Consider the following 12,622-nt stretch of genomic DNA (forward strand, 5'->3'; position numbering starts at 1 on the left):
TCACTGACCCCTCCCACCCTCCGCGTCGTCAAGGCCACCGTTAAGGCAGTGGTCGTCGCTCCCGAAAGCACCCTGCGACTGCAGCAGCTCATATTCCTGGTCCAGGAAGTCTAGGCTGTTGTTGCTTGGCAACCCACGGATAGTGAACTTGTGGGACACTTTGGTCCACTGCTCCCGATTTGCCGCCACTCTCTCATAGAGCTCAGTGGCCTCAGGAAACAGTTCAGACAGCAGCCTGAAAGGACAGAGGACACTGTTACTACCTCCTGTTACATAACACACAGTCATTTTATCCATTGGGAAAAAAAGACATTACACTCTGCCCGGCTCAAAACAAAACATACATATGGTAACATTTCACTTTGTGCTTACTGGACAAGCCTTTGGGCACAGTGTTATAATCTGGGGAATCACTTTCTCACATGGACTGGACCACAGAGGCAAGACCCTTTAACCCTTTAACCCTTTAACTCCTTAACAAGCACATCGCAGATGTCACGTTTGCGCAAGTGCATTTTGCATTACCGTAATTATGTGACAGTTTGTGCTATTGGAACAAAAATCCGACCAGTTTCTGAAAGCTGAGAAGTTGCACGTTTAAGAGAAGCCGAAGAATCAGCGTCTTTGTTAACCAGAGAGGAGAGAGTTGGAAAAATCGAGTTTTCTAGTTTTTGGACATCGAGACAAAAGACTTTAACACGTGTTATTCTAAATATACAGTTTTATACTGTTCAGATTTCAAATTTAACACGCAAAATCTGGTGTTCAGGTACAATTACAGTGTTTTATTTTTGCTTTTCTTCATTTTCAATTGTTAATACACTATTTTAACCTGCAGTAAATTGTAAATAACTGCCAGATGTTGAAAGCCATTCTGGATAAATGGGCAAAAGCATTTAATCACAGGACATTTTCTGGCCCTTTTATGGTTAAAATAAGCAAAAAAGCCCAGACGGACATTTTGAGGCTTCGGTTAACCCCACTCAGGATCTTTAAAATATACTGGAGGACACCTAACACAGCAGTGCAACTCCATCATAAGCACAAGGTTAAGGTTGAGGTCACCGTAGGGAAATTTGTCTTATGCATTTTGCCCCGTCCTCCAACACTGAGCAGCGTCCAGGGATCTTGATATGAATGAATGCAAGTATGTCATAATCAAAGCTTAAGGTCAGACCAACAGACAGCGTATAAAGCAGTTTACGCTATTTAACTCTGTTTAGTTTTTTATGCTAAACAAACCTTCTGGCTGATTATGTTCAGCTTACTGTCAGAATATAGAAATATACTCCCCCCCCCCCCCCCGAGTGTTCAATAATTATAATACTAAAAATAACAGCTCGTACCCTAATAATCAGGGGGGCAAAGTCTGTCCTAACCCTGTGAGAAAGTGATATTTGACTTAAGCATCAGTTTGGGAAAAGGGCAATGCTTTTTCTTTTTTTGTACGTACTTGTAGATCGGCATGGCGATATGTTCCATGAAGCTTATCTGCAGTTCTGGGATGTACGCCTTTTCTCTGTCCATCATCTCACTGGGCCTGTTCCCCATGGCTTTTTCCTACACACACACACACAGGCACAAATAACAGTGATGAGCGCACTATTGTGCAGAATGACACCTCACACGTCATTAAACAGGTAACATAAGATGACACGTACCAGATCTCCTTGAGAGAAGAACTCTTTATAGATCAGCTCCTGTGGACACAAAGATGCACACATCCATGATTGTTCACATGCTCACTTTCACACATTCAGTGTGTTGTTAGTGCTCTAATATACTATAGTTAAACCACTTTAGGCATTACATTTTTAATTTAACATTAAAATGAGCATAAACCAGTTTAAGAATAATATTGCAAGCTACTGTGGAATAACATACAATTTATTAATTCCATATAAGTCTGGTTTCTTAGCTTTGGGAGACGATATCTTAAGTATATTTTTATACAGGATTATTCTAAACAACAAAAATGCTGTAATTCACCATGAAATGCCATTCCCATTTATTAATATTCAATAGCTGTTTTTTTGTTGTTGTTTTTTTAAATCCCTTAAGGCACCAATATAAATTGTTGTACAGCATTCTTCCACAAATGAAACAGTGCAGTGTTTTCAGGTTTTGGGAGCAAGGATTACAGTGCATTTGATGTAAGTGTTTGGGTTTTTACATAATTTTGTTGGTTTGATTCAGGACAAGGGTCAGGGTTTTTGTGTGGAAAGGGGATTAAAACTAATCCTAAAATGGAGTGCAGTTTCATGGAACAGCATATCGGGAATATACTGCAGATGGAAATGTTGTTCTCACAGATTGCATCCCATAATCTTCATCTCCCTTGCACTGAAAGACTTCAAGTACAAACTCTAATGCATTTACTGATGGCAATTAGATAACCTCGAGTGTGTGAAGAAACCTCTACTGTATGTTTGGGGGAAAAGAGAAAGTTTATGAACCGCCTGATAATCCAGTTCTGTAACCACATCTTTTCAAATCTGTTTCTGTTTAAACACAGGACAAAACTACACTTCTGCATCTGTTCCACTATAATTCCTCGCATCAATATTAATAACTGTTCCCATCATGTGAGTCATATCGCATTGGTACTCATTCGCATGAATAGAGTATATTTGTCAGAGAGTGTAGAACAACCATGTGACCGACATACCAGTGTGCTCATTCATATAATTGTCGGCTCTTATCATTAACTGAGATGTTCGTAAATGAGTGTTTTTGTGTGCAGCTGCACAACAAATGTACAGGGGAAAAAAACCAGTAAGACTTTAGATTAGGGAACACATATTCACCATTAACTAGGTGCTTACTAAAATGCATATAAGTAGCATACTAGCCCTAATCTTAATAGAGGTAGAATAAGGTTTTAATACATGCTTAATAATTACTAATACAGGGCTAGTATTGTACTTATATACGTTATTAAGCACCTAGTTAATGGTGAATATGTGTTCCCTAATATAAACCCATAACCATAGATGTTAACTGACAGCAATCTTGCGTGTGGTTTTCCAGCCCTTGGTTTGGTCTGACAGGTCACAAGATGTCATCAACAGGCACAACAGCATGGAGCGATGGGTTCTGCTTTTTGGATTGTATCCATCTGAAACACACACACACACACACACACGCACACAAAGGGACTTGAAGGAAAATAAAGTGGTAAAAAAATCACTATAACACAGAGACCAAACTAGTTAAAGCTGCAGTTTTGATGATTTTTTTGCTGTTGTTGTTGTTGGTTTCTCTTCTGTTTGGTCTTTGTGAACAGAATCGATGTGACATTATTTGTATGCTGTGTCCGTCTGAAAATTGGCTCTGTGAAGCAGAATTATGAGACCTGACTGAGGGAGCGTTTGTGTGTATCCACCTGTAATAAAGGGGCGGGTGGGTGGGGGCAGGAGGCATATATCCTGGCAGACTGCTGAACATCAGACAAATTCACTTCTGAAACTCGTTCATTGGCAATTCTCTGTGTTTTCAGTCACACCCCAACTTGTTTGAAGCTGTCTTTCTTTACACTTTATGTGGCTGTTGCCGCCGTCCGTCTTGACATAAACCAAATCACTGCAAATCATGTGCAGCACAGGAATGTGGCATGAGCTCTAAACACTGATGCTGCTGAGGAACACAGAGGAAGTCATGTGCAGCACTGTGTGAACTCACTGTATGAACTCATGTGATACTAGTGTGAATCTAATGATTATTTGTTTTATGTTTAAAATCACACACTACAGTTTTACCTGATTAATAGTCTAATATTCCAGTGTCCTGTAGTCAAAATACCCAGCTTATATATCTTGTTACGTGCACATTAACTGTTTGCCAGTTACACACATTGTGCTCATAGGGCGATTTAACTCTCATTTAAATGTTCTTATGCCAATTATAGCACACAGAGAGTTCAGTAAACAGCTCTCTTCAATATGTGAACGTCAGTGATGAATACTGAAAGTTTCATCTGGGATCTTGCCAAAATGGGTCATGAAATGAACTACAAATCATAAAAATGACTTGAAAAATAAATTGTGCATAATTTTACTTTCATTATGTATGTTATATGTTGTTTTATTGTTCTGATAATGTCTTATATCAATATAATACCAATGTTATTGTGTGTAATGTAGTATACTATTTAAACTATTTAAATGACTTATTATTACTATGGTCAGAAATTTGTGAACTTTGCAACCTTTGGTGTCACTATTTGGAATCACTTCAGTGAAGCCTCCCTTTGCTTTTCAGGTCTGTGAATAAGAAGCAAAAGCAGTGGAATGGAGAGTAGCGGTGCATGCTGAACTACGGCGGCCTACCGTCAGCCATCTTCTGCAAGTCCTTGAAAATGCGGAGGTGGTGAGCCAGGTCTGTCGCCAGAATAATGTCTCGTATCAGATCTAGCATGCGCTGGTAGTCCTTTAAAAAAAAACACACACACACACACAAAAAAGCCAAATTAAACTTACACACATGGTAGAAGCAGAAAATGGCATCTAAATGAGCGGGAGAGAGAAATGACTCACTTTCCTGGAGAACTTCTCAAAGATGTTGCAGCCGTGTGTGTTCAGGATGGCGATGGCCTGGGCGAAGTGATGTCTCTGTCAAGGCAAATTAAACAAGATGGTTACTTCTAAAGTGATATCGAGACATATTTTATTACAAAAGGGCAAAATCAACTCAGATGCCTCCGGCAACTGCGCAGAACTCATGCCTTGTTTTGACCACTAGGTGTCGTAGTAGAACAGAACAACATTGATCTGGACCCTCAGCGCGAGAGAGAGAATATCATTAAACATGGAAAAAAAAAAAAATCTGTACAACCAATGCCATTATTAGATTTGATAGTATAATATATTTCACAGATGTGTCAACAGTGTGAGTGATTTTGTGAGTTTACCTCCATCACAGATCCCTCTGAGCTGTAGAGCGCGGCCAGCACTGATTGCTAGAAACAGAAACACAATCCTTTAGTGAACACATTCTATTGATTCAAATGAAACATCATTCAATAACATAACATTTGATTCGATTTTTGAACATACACGTCAACTTGAACAGTGGATTTGCGACAGGAAAATCAGAAGTTTGTTGCATGACGGCACTTGATAACGCGAGTGCGTCATTTTGTCGGTGGATGGGTTTCTTACTCGTGATCAGAGCGGAACAGAGCGACATGTTCCTAATCAAAATGAAACGTTTTGTCTCACTGGGGCAAATCCACAGATACACACTCTGATATAATTGAAAAACATCCAGATTCTGCTTCCTGCTGAGAGGGTCTGTTTCTAAAGGGTTGATGAGGCGTTTGAGAAGATTAACGTTCTCTCTTTTTCCCACTTTGAATCATCCCTGTTGCGTCATTGCATCCCCAGTAAACAAGCCACATCATTTCCACTCTCACCGAGTCGACTTGGAAAGAATTGTTGGTGCCACGGTGGTCCAGGTCATGGCACATGCAGGAGACAAAGAGAGCTAAAATCTCTATTTCCCTAAAAGGAGATGACAAGCGGCATCATGTTAGTCACACACACACACACACACACACAAAAGTGAAATGACATTATGTTAATCGTTGTGTTTAAGAGCAGCGCACTCACTCGAGGTAGTTGGACAGCCCTAAGTTTTTAAAGAGCAGGTAGCAGAAGTGTGAGACGGAGAAGGCGTGCATCCAGTTGTGGTAGGGAGGGTCTCTGTAGCCTTTCTTCACCATGAGACAGAACCTGACACCAAAAGAGAATTAGTTATGGTCTGAACACAACTAAAGGTAATTATATACTGATGATGTATTCACTACACAAAACATTTGAGTAATAACGAGTAGCCTAAAGTAAACCTTTGGCATACAGAAAATGTGAAGCAATAGAAAGAAATCAACAAAAAAAAACTGTTAAATAATACACAAGAATTGTCCAATATGAAAAATAAATAGTCATTTAATAAGTTAAACTAGAAATAAATGTCTCCTCTAAGTCTGAATGGCTTTACTTATTTATTATATATTTGCAGTTTTAAATTATTGTAATTTCATATCATCTGATTGACAAGGTTATTATAGTTTTGACATTTCCATTCGTTTTTATTTAGATTTAGTTTCTCACTTGCTTTTTTATTTCAGTTTAGTTTAAGTTCATTCAACAATTGATTCAGTAATTTTAGTTTAGTTTTTATTTTGAGGAATTCACTAGTTTCAGTTTATTTAGTTTGAGTCTTAGTTTTTCAGGTATTGTAGACGCTGAAAAGGATGAAAGAATGTGTGGATTATCAAATCCTTTAATTTCATTCTTTAACCTTTAACACCTGCAGGTAAATCAAAAGTTAAACTTCTGGTCTGTATTCCAGTTTTGGAAAAACAAAGACGAAGCTGAATATATGTACAATTCAGTTTAGTTTTATTTAGTTTTGCTTTGTTTATTGTAGCTTTTATTTTGTTTTCGTTTTTTTAAATTGTCGTTTTATTTCAGTAAACGAAATTATTTTTTCACTGCTAGTTTTAGTTTTCATTAACTATAATAACCCCTGCTGATTTAATGTACACAACACTTTATTTAACAGACAAAGAACATATTTGACTTAAACAGGTGACTGACTGTCAATAAAACTAAGAATAATTCAGCCCTAAAATCACAGAGTAAATGAATGATGGTGTTTTCAGACCTGGCGAGCGTGTTCATGTTAATCTTGTACGTGTTGATGAAGCCCATATCTTCAAACATGCTGAGGACACACTGCAAACACACACAGAGAACACAGTCAGTCTCTGCGGTTCAGCCTCATCCACGTAATCTCGTCTCTGATCTCGGTCTTTTTCTCTTTCGTACCGTAGGTGTGGTGTCATCAGGCAGGGAGCGCGGCGTGTACGTGAACTCGGCGTAGCAAGGGTGAATCTCCTGCACGGGTTCGAGCCCCGTCACCAGCAGCTTCACCACCTCTTCCTCTGAGACCTGCAACAACATTCACTTAGCAATGTCACGCTGCGTAAAATATTATCCGCTGCATCAGAACATTTGCTCGTGAAGACGAGACGTAAGAGGACGCTCTATTTTACCTTCATGTGATACATCATCATCTCATTGGCCAGGTGAGACCTGAACTGAGCTTCATGGACCCTCTTGTAGAGCAGAGACTAGAGAAACAAACACCAACAATTAAACAACTGTGTCACAGATAGTTGCCCACAGGATTTACAGCAGGGGTCTCAATCTCAAATGACCTGGGGGCCACTGAGTGTCTAGTTTGGTCAGTGAGGGGCCGGTGAAGTCAAAAAAAGCTTTTTGAGAAAAAGACATGTAAATAATAATATTTATGATGATATTTCACATAATTTCACGAAAAAAAAACACTTTTAATGAAGTAGTAAAGTTTTGATATGGAACGAATAAAAATTAACAATATAAACGTATTTATGCCATAGTAAACATAGTAACATAGTAACATAATATAGTAATAAAAAACAGAAATAACTCATTTAGAGCTGCAAATATTATTATATTATTTTGGTAATCAATTAATCTGTCAATTATTTTCCTATTTACCTGAAAATATTCACATTTAAGAAGCTAAAACGATCAGAAATCTTGTTTTAATCATGAAAAAAGATTCAAACCGATGACGATTAATTTAGTAAGGTCACAGCAACTTTGTGCTTAACTAAGTGAGTCCTCGTGAGTACAAGTGCCCACGATCGGTTCTCAAAAGTGAATTCTGCTCCTCAAAAAAATGTGGTAGTTAAACGGACAGGATAAACACTTCTAGCCACCACCCACCTCTGCGCTGCCACTGTATACAAACAAATGCTCCCTCATTCAGAGCTGTTAGTATTGCTTGAGGCAGAATACAAGAAGTTACGCACTGCAGCTTTATTCCTAGATCCCTAGTTTGTCTGACTGTATCCATTATGCCTTTCTTATGTTTAATTACATGAGCACATGCTTGTGTGAGTGTGTGTGTGTGTGTGTGTGTGTGCATCCTCAAATGAGATTAAGATTAACAACTGCATTTTAATTTCCGGAGGCCTACTTTTCACACTATTGAAGGTTTCTCTCACGTTTGAAACAATAAAACTCAAACGGACTGCTGCTTACACTGCTGCACAGGAGGGAAGTGATTTTTTACTACCCACTGGCCCCCGTACGCCACAATACAGACGTTGCTAGCGTTGATAAATAATGCAATTGGTCATGCTTAAATTATTAATGAGCTGCCAAGAAGGCAATTATTTTTCCAGTCAAATATCTTTATAGTTTGTGGATAAACTATCGAGTACCTGCAGTCATTTAAAGGTCGGACGCTGTAGGAGCCACTTAATATGAAGCTGAGTTCAACACACTGAATAAAATATCATCTCAGAGACTTTTCTTCATTGATATATATCTCTTTAATTGAGTTAATTGAGCTCTAATTGAGATTTTGGGGCCCTCTGTTACTGCCAATAATAATGATTATTGATCATTCACACACCTACTATACTAAAGGTATTCTACTTATTCAATTGTGTTACGAATACGCTTGTAAAACTAAATGTGAGAACCTTTTGTTGCATGGAAGCAGACAGCAGATTTGAAAATGTACAGAAAAATCTTTCAATTAATATTTGGCAAAATCAGCAACTCCCCCTACTGGCGACACAGGGAATTAATACATAAAACCAAAGGGTTTATAAATAAAAAATTAAGATATTAAGGTCTGAAAATCAAAAAATGTGCTAAAAAACACAGCATTAAATAAAATAAACAAATAAATATCAAATACTTTGATAATAATGTAAATCAACAGAGGCACCCGGAACATGGTAATAAAAATGGTTTATAAATAAAATATAAAGTTAAATAATCACATCTGACAACGATGTAAAAACTGTGAAAAAGCTTTGGTAAAAATGGGGAGAAAAATTCTAAATAAACTACAGCAATCCAAACTTTTCTCTTTTTTTTTTTTTATTTAATTGCTCTTGGGGGCCCTCTAATGGTCACAGGGCTCTAAGCGGCAGCTTAGTTCGCTTATGCCTTGAGCCGGCCCTGGTTGCAATTAAGAATGACAATCAGTACGGTCGTTGTGTGTTCATGGCAACAGTCAGTGATTCAGTGCAGCCTGAAAGCCCCTCACTCCTCTGTCTCGAGTCTTTTAAAACTTCCCCTCCTCTGCCTCGATTGTGGAGTTTGCTCCCACTGACCTGATCACGTTTTGCCAAGACAAGGATCAATACTTTCTAACAACCCTAACAACAGAGCTACTATGCTCAAAGAGACTCCTAATGACGGACATACTGTAAGTGCTTTTTATTATTCTTGTCTGTGCAGTTAAATTTAGTTACTGGCACTAAAACCGCATTAATGATGACATCATTATACCGCACATCAGCTACAATTACAATCAAGCCATGACAGGACTGTATGTATAAATGTGTAGCTGCAGAAAGCTTGCAATTATATTCCCTTTTAATGTGTTTTTATTACTGCTGCTGATAAGAGATGACAAGAGAGAGAGCAAGATTCGCTTTTCATTCTGCTGCAAAGTGAGAAATTGGTCGTTAATTTGCAACTTGTGTTTCCGTAATTGAGAAATTGATCTGTTTTATGTCTTATTTTAGTGGACAACGCTCCAAAACAAGAGACTTACATGAGCGATGCTGATGCCACAGTAGATGGAGAAAGCTGTGGCCAGATCCTCATCGAAGCGGTTGAACCACGGACCGTTCATTTTATTCACCAACTCAGCCACCCCGATTACCTCTACAGCAACGAGGATATAAAGAGAACGAATGTAAAGGAAAGGAGGAGAGAAGTGAGAGAAGTTGAAAGGAAGTTAATGGGATACAAGAGACAGAAGTCAAGGTCAAGAACATTAGGTGCAGAATGCAACACTCAAGAAGAGGAAGACAGATGCTCTTGAATGTAATGAGGTCTGCCGGCCTACATTCATTTCACACTGGCGCAGAACCTAATTGGACATAAAAAGATTTTAACTCTCAACGTGAGCTTCGGACACTTTTCTGTATGGAGACAAATCACACACGTAACTTTCCTCTGCTTGAATATAAAGAGGAACCAGGAAGGTGCCACCACCAAAGTCAGAGTTCTCTGGAACTTTTTTTTTGTGTGTTTTCCTCAGAAAGCACTTCTGTGGCAATACATCACTACTGCTTCATTAGTGCAAATAACAATTTATGAGTGTTATGAGTAGGGAAAACAGTTTCAAAAAAATAAATCAAGCTAAAGCAATCCATGCAATCATTTTGACTATTGTTATAATGCAGTTATACAAATGTCATTTTAATGTTGTTTATTGCCACTAGAACAGCTCTTTAAATTACAACATTTTGTCAGCATGTTGACTTTTAGTACTTTTATTCAAATATGTGCGTATCTGATGATTTGACCGTTACCGTTGTTTTCGTCCTTGATGGGGAAACAAAGGATGTTGCGAGTCTTGAAGCCCGTGCTGTCGTCCACGCCTCGGTAAAAGAGTGGGTGGGAGTAAGCGTCCTTGATGTTCAGGATCTGACCAGTGGTTGCCACGTGACCTGCAATACCCTGATCTGCTGGGATACGAAACTCTTTCTGCACACACACACACAAACGCACACCATTACTTTTAATTTATCGGAAAAACAAAGGAATGAATTGTTGAATTTCATTGTGCACAACCAGCGGCTGCTGTGGTGTAATTATAATGATCTGCTATACACCAGAAAACCTACAGTACTGTGCAAAAGCTCTGTTGTTTTTTCTGTCGGTCAAATTCTGTGATCACTGAAGTGTAACCCATGCAACATGTGCATGTAATGCTCAAGCATGTCTTGAATAAACCTGGCGTTATAGGAATGAAATAGGAGGAAAACAGGATTGACCAGTTTAATGGTAAATGTCTTTGTCTCAGAGCTACAGCTGCCAATCACCCTATTTCCTAACACAGAATACCAGGTCCTTTTGTGTAAATTAGAACTTGCACCTTCCTACAACATCCGCAGGGAGTTGGCTCCCCGATACCTGCAGTAGACAAAGCGGTGTGAAAACACGGCCTGGAAAGGCAGACGCCCTTGTCTATTGGAGGAGTGCGAAAGGGGAGTTGCTTAGGTATAAATGTGAGAAAATAAAACCTTGTCGGTTGTCAGACGTCTTTATTTCATTCTTCACCAGCAACACCAGTAACATTAATTAAGGTTCCACTCCGGTATGAACAGAGTTGTGTTATGGTTCAAGTGTAAGGGTAGATCACGCTAAATTCTTTCACGCATACATTTTTACTGGGTGTGTTCCAGTAAAGTGAAATAGAAATAATTATCCTCTATAGTCGTTATAGCATTGTTAAAGCAACAAATCTAACGGTGACCTAAGACTTCTGCACAGCACTGTACATGACAGACTATTACATACTATAGTAAAAGAAAAGACAAAATAAAATTTGCACCTCTTCGTCACTAACCACGCCCCCGTCAAACACCTTTGCCACCAGCTCATGGCTGAGGCGATCCAGCAGGAACACTGAACAGCTACAGAAGCAGAGTGACAGTGTGAGTGGTAGAGGGCTAATGGAAAACAGAGCAGAGCTGAGAAGATTAGAGCAGTGTATCTCATTCTTTCATCTCAGGTCCTTTTGTAATGCTCATTAAATGCGGTTAAGAACAAATTGAGATAAAAAAAAAAAAACATTCATACACACACACGCACGCACGCACGCATGTACACGCACAGTAAAACATCACTTTGTAAATGAATCAGAGGGCTTACATCTCCGCACCGCTGAGGTTCCTTGCCTCCACTATAATTTCCTGTAGCAGCACTGACACGTCATCTGAAAAAATTAGAGAGCGAGAGAGGAAGAGGACGACACACACGGAGAGAAAATGAGAGGTTAAGTGAGGAAATTAAAGGAAAATAGCAAAGCCCAGATTTACAGAAACAGAGATTACACCACCAGCGCCGCTGAATCAGATTCCTCAAGCTGATAAAAGCTTTATGTAATTTGCCCGCGGATCAATTGTTTTGTAGCAGCAATCATGATGAATCATCAGTGACTTATTCCACTGTTGGTGATTAACGCTGAGATCTAAATGCCGCACTGTAATTACAGGACAGAGCGGAGGGGACAACGCTTTTAATGTACTTTTGATTTTATGGTTACGATCCGGGTGTAATCACCTTTTGGGTTGGTAATAACTCATTCAATTACACGCACCATTCGTTTCATTAGGTGATCACTTATAGATTAACCGTTAGCACAAATCATCCACTGTTGTCCGCTCACAGAGACAGAGAGGAAGAGACAGACAGAAGAAAGACAGACAGACGAGGAGTAGATTTACCCAAGTGCGTGAAGAGATTCTTGGCCACTTGTAAGAGTGCCTATGTTGAGAGGGAAAGGCGCTTTAAGATGAGGCTCCAGGTGCATATTTGTATTTGCATAGAATAGTGTGAACGAGTGAATGGTGTGTTTGTCAGTACCTGACACTCCACTTTGAGCTTCTGTTCTTTCTGAAAGGCCAAAGTTGAAGTGAGAACTGTCGAAGTGTAGCAGAAACAGTGCTGGATGGCATGTTCATCTGCCTCTGTGTGTCTGTGGTGGAGAGGACACACACGCACACACATACACACACAAATGGTCAAATTGGCAT

The 12,622-nt window shown here is 39.1% G+C and overlaps 1 protein-coding gene across 1 annotated transcript in view; it reads right to left on the bottom strand.

Annotated features, from left to right (window-relative positions):
• Window positions 1–12,622, bottom strand: part of pde2a (phosphodiesterase 2A) — a gene marked incomplete at both ends in the record, with an annotated part of 157,193 nt that continues 144,571 nt past the window's right edge. The window contains 18 exons of the mRNA XM_083886193.1: window positions 1–235; window positions 1,454–1,560; window positions 1,662–1,700; window positions 3,006–3,118; window positions 4,329–4,428; window positions 4,536–4,610; window positions 4,910–4,957; window positions 5,414–5,501; window positions 5,610–5,732; window positions 6,667–6,737; window positions 6,831–6,953; window positions 7,058–7,135; window positions 9,628–9,740; window positions 10,394–10,568; window positions 11,419–11,500; window positions 11,739–11,802; window positions 12,314–12,353; window positions 12,453–12,564. Coding sequence (XP_083742319.1) covers window positions 1–235; window positions 1,454–1,560; window positions 1,662–1,700; window positions 3,006–3,118; window positions 4,329–4,428; window positions 4,536–4,610; window positions 4,910–4,957; window positions 5,414–5,501; window positions 5,610–5,732; window positions 6,667–6,737; window positions 6,831–6,953; window positions 7,058–7,135; window positions 9,628–9,740; window positions 10,394–10,568; window positions 11,419–11,500; window positions 11,739–11,802; window positions 12,314–12,353; window positions 12,453–12,564 — 1,786 coding nt within the window. The remainder of the gene's footprint in view (window positions 236–1,453; window positions 1,561–1,661; window positions 1,701–3,005; window positions 3,119–4,328; window positions 4,429–4,535; window positions 4,611–4,909; window positions 4,958–5,413; window positions 5,502–5,609; window positions 5,733–6,666; window positions 6,738–6,830; window positions 6,954–7,057; window positions 7,136–9,627; window positions 9,741–10,393; window positions 10,569–11,418; window positions 11,501–11,738; window positions 11,803–12,313; window positions 12,354–12,452; window positions 12,565–12,622) is intronic.

This window comes from Microchirus variegatus, assembly GCF_963457635.1.
Source record: "Microchirus variegatus genome assembly, chromosome: 3".
NCBI classification, from domain to species: domain Eukaryota; kingdom Metazoa; phylum Chordata; class Actinopteri; order Pleuronectiformes; family Soleidae; genus Microchirus; species Microchirus variegatus.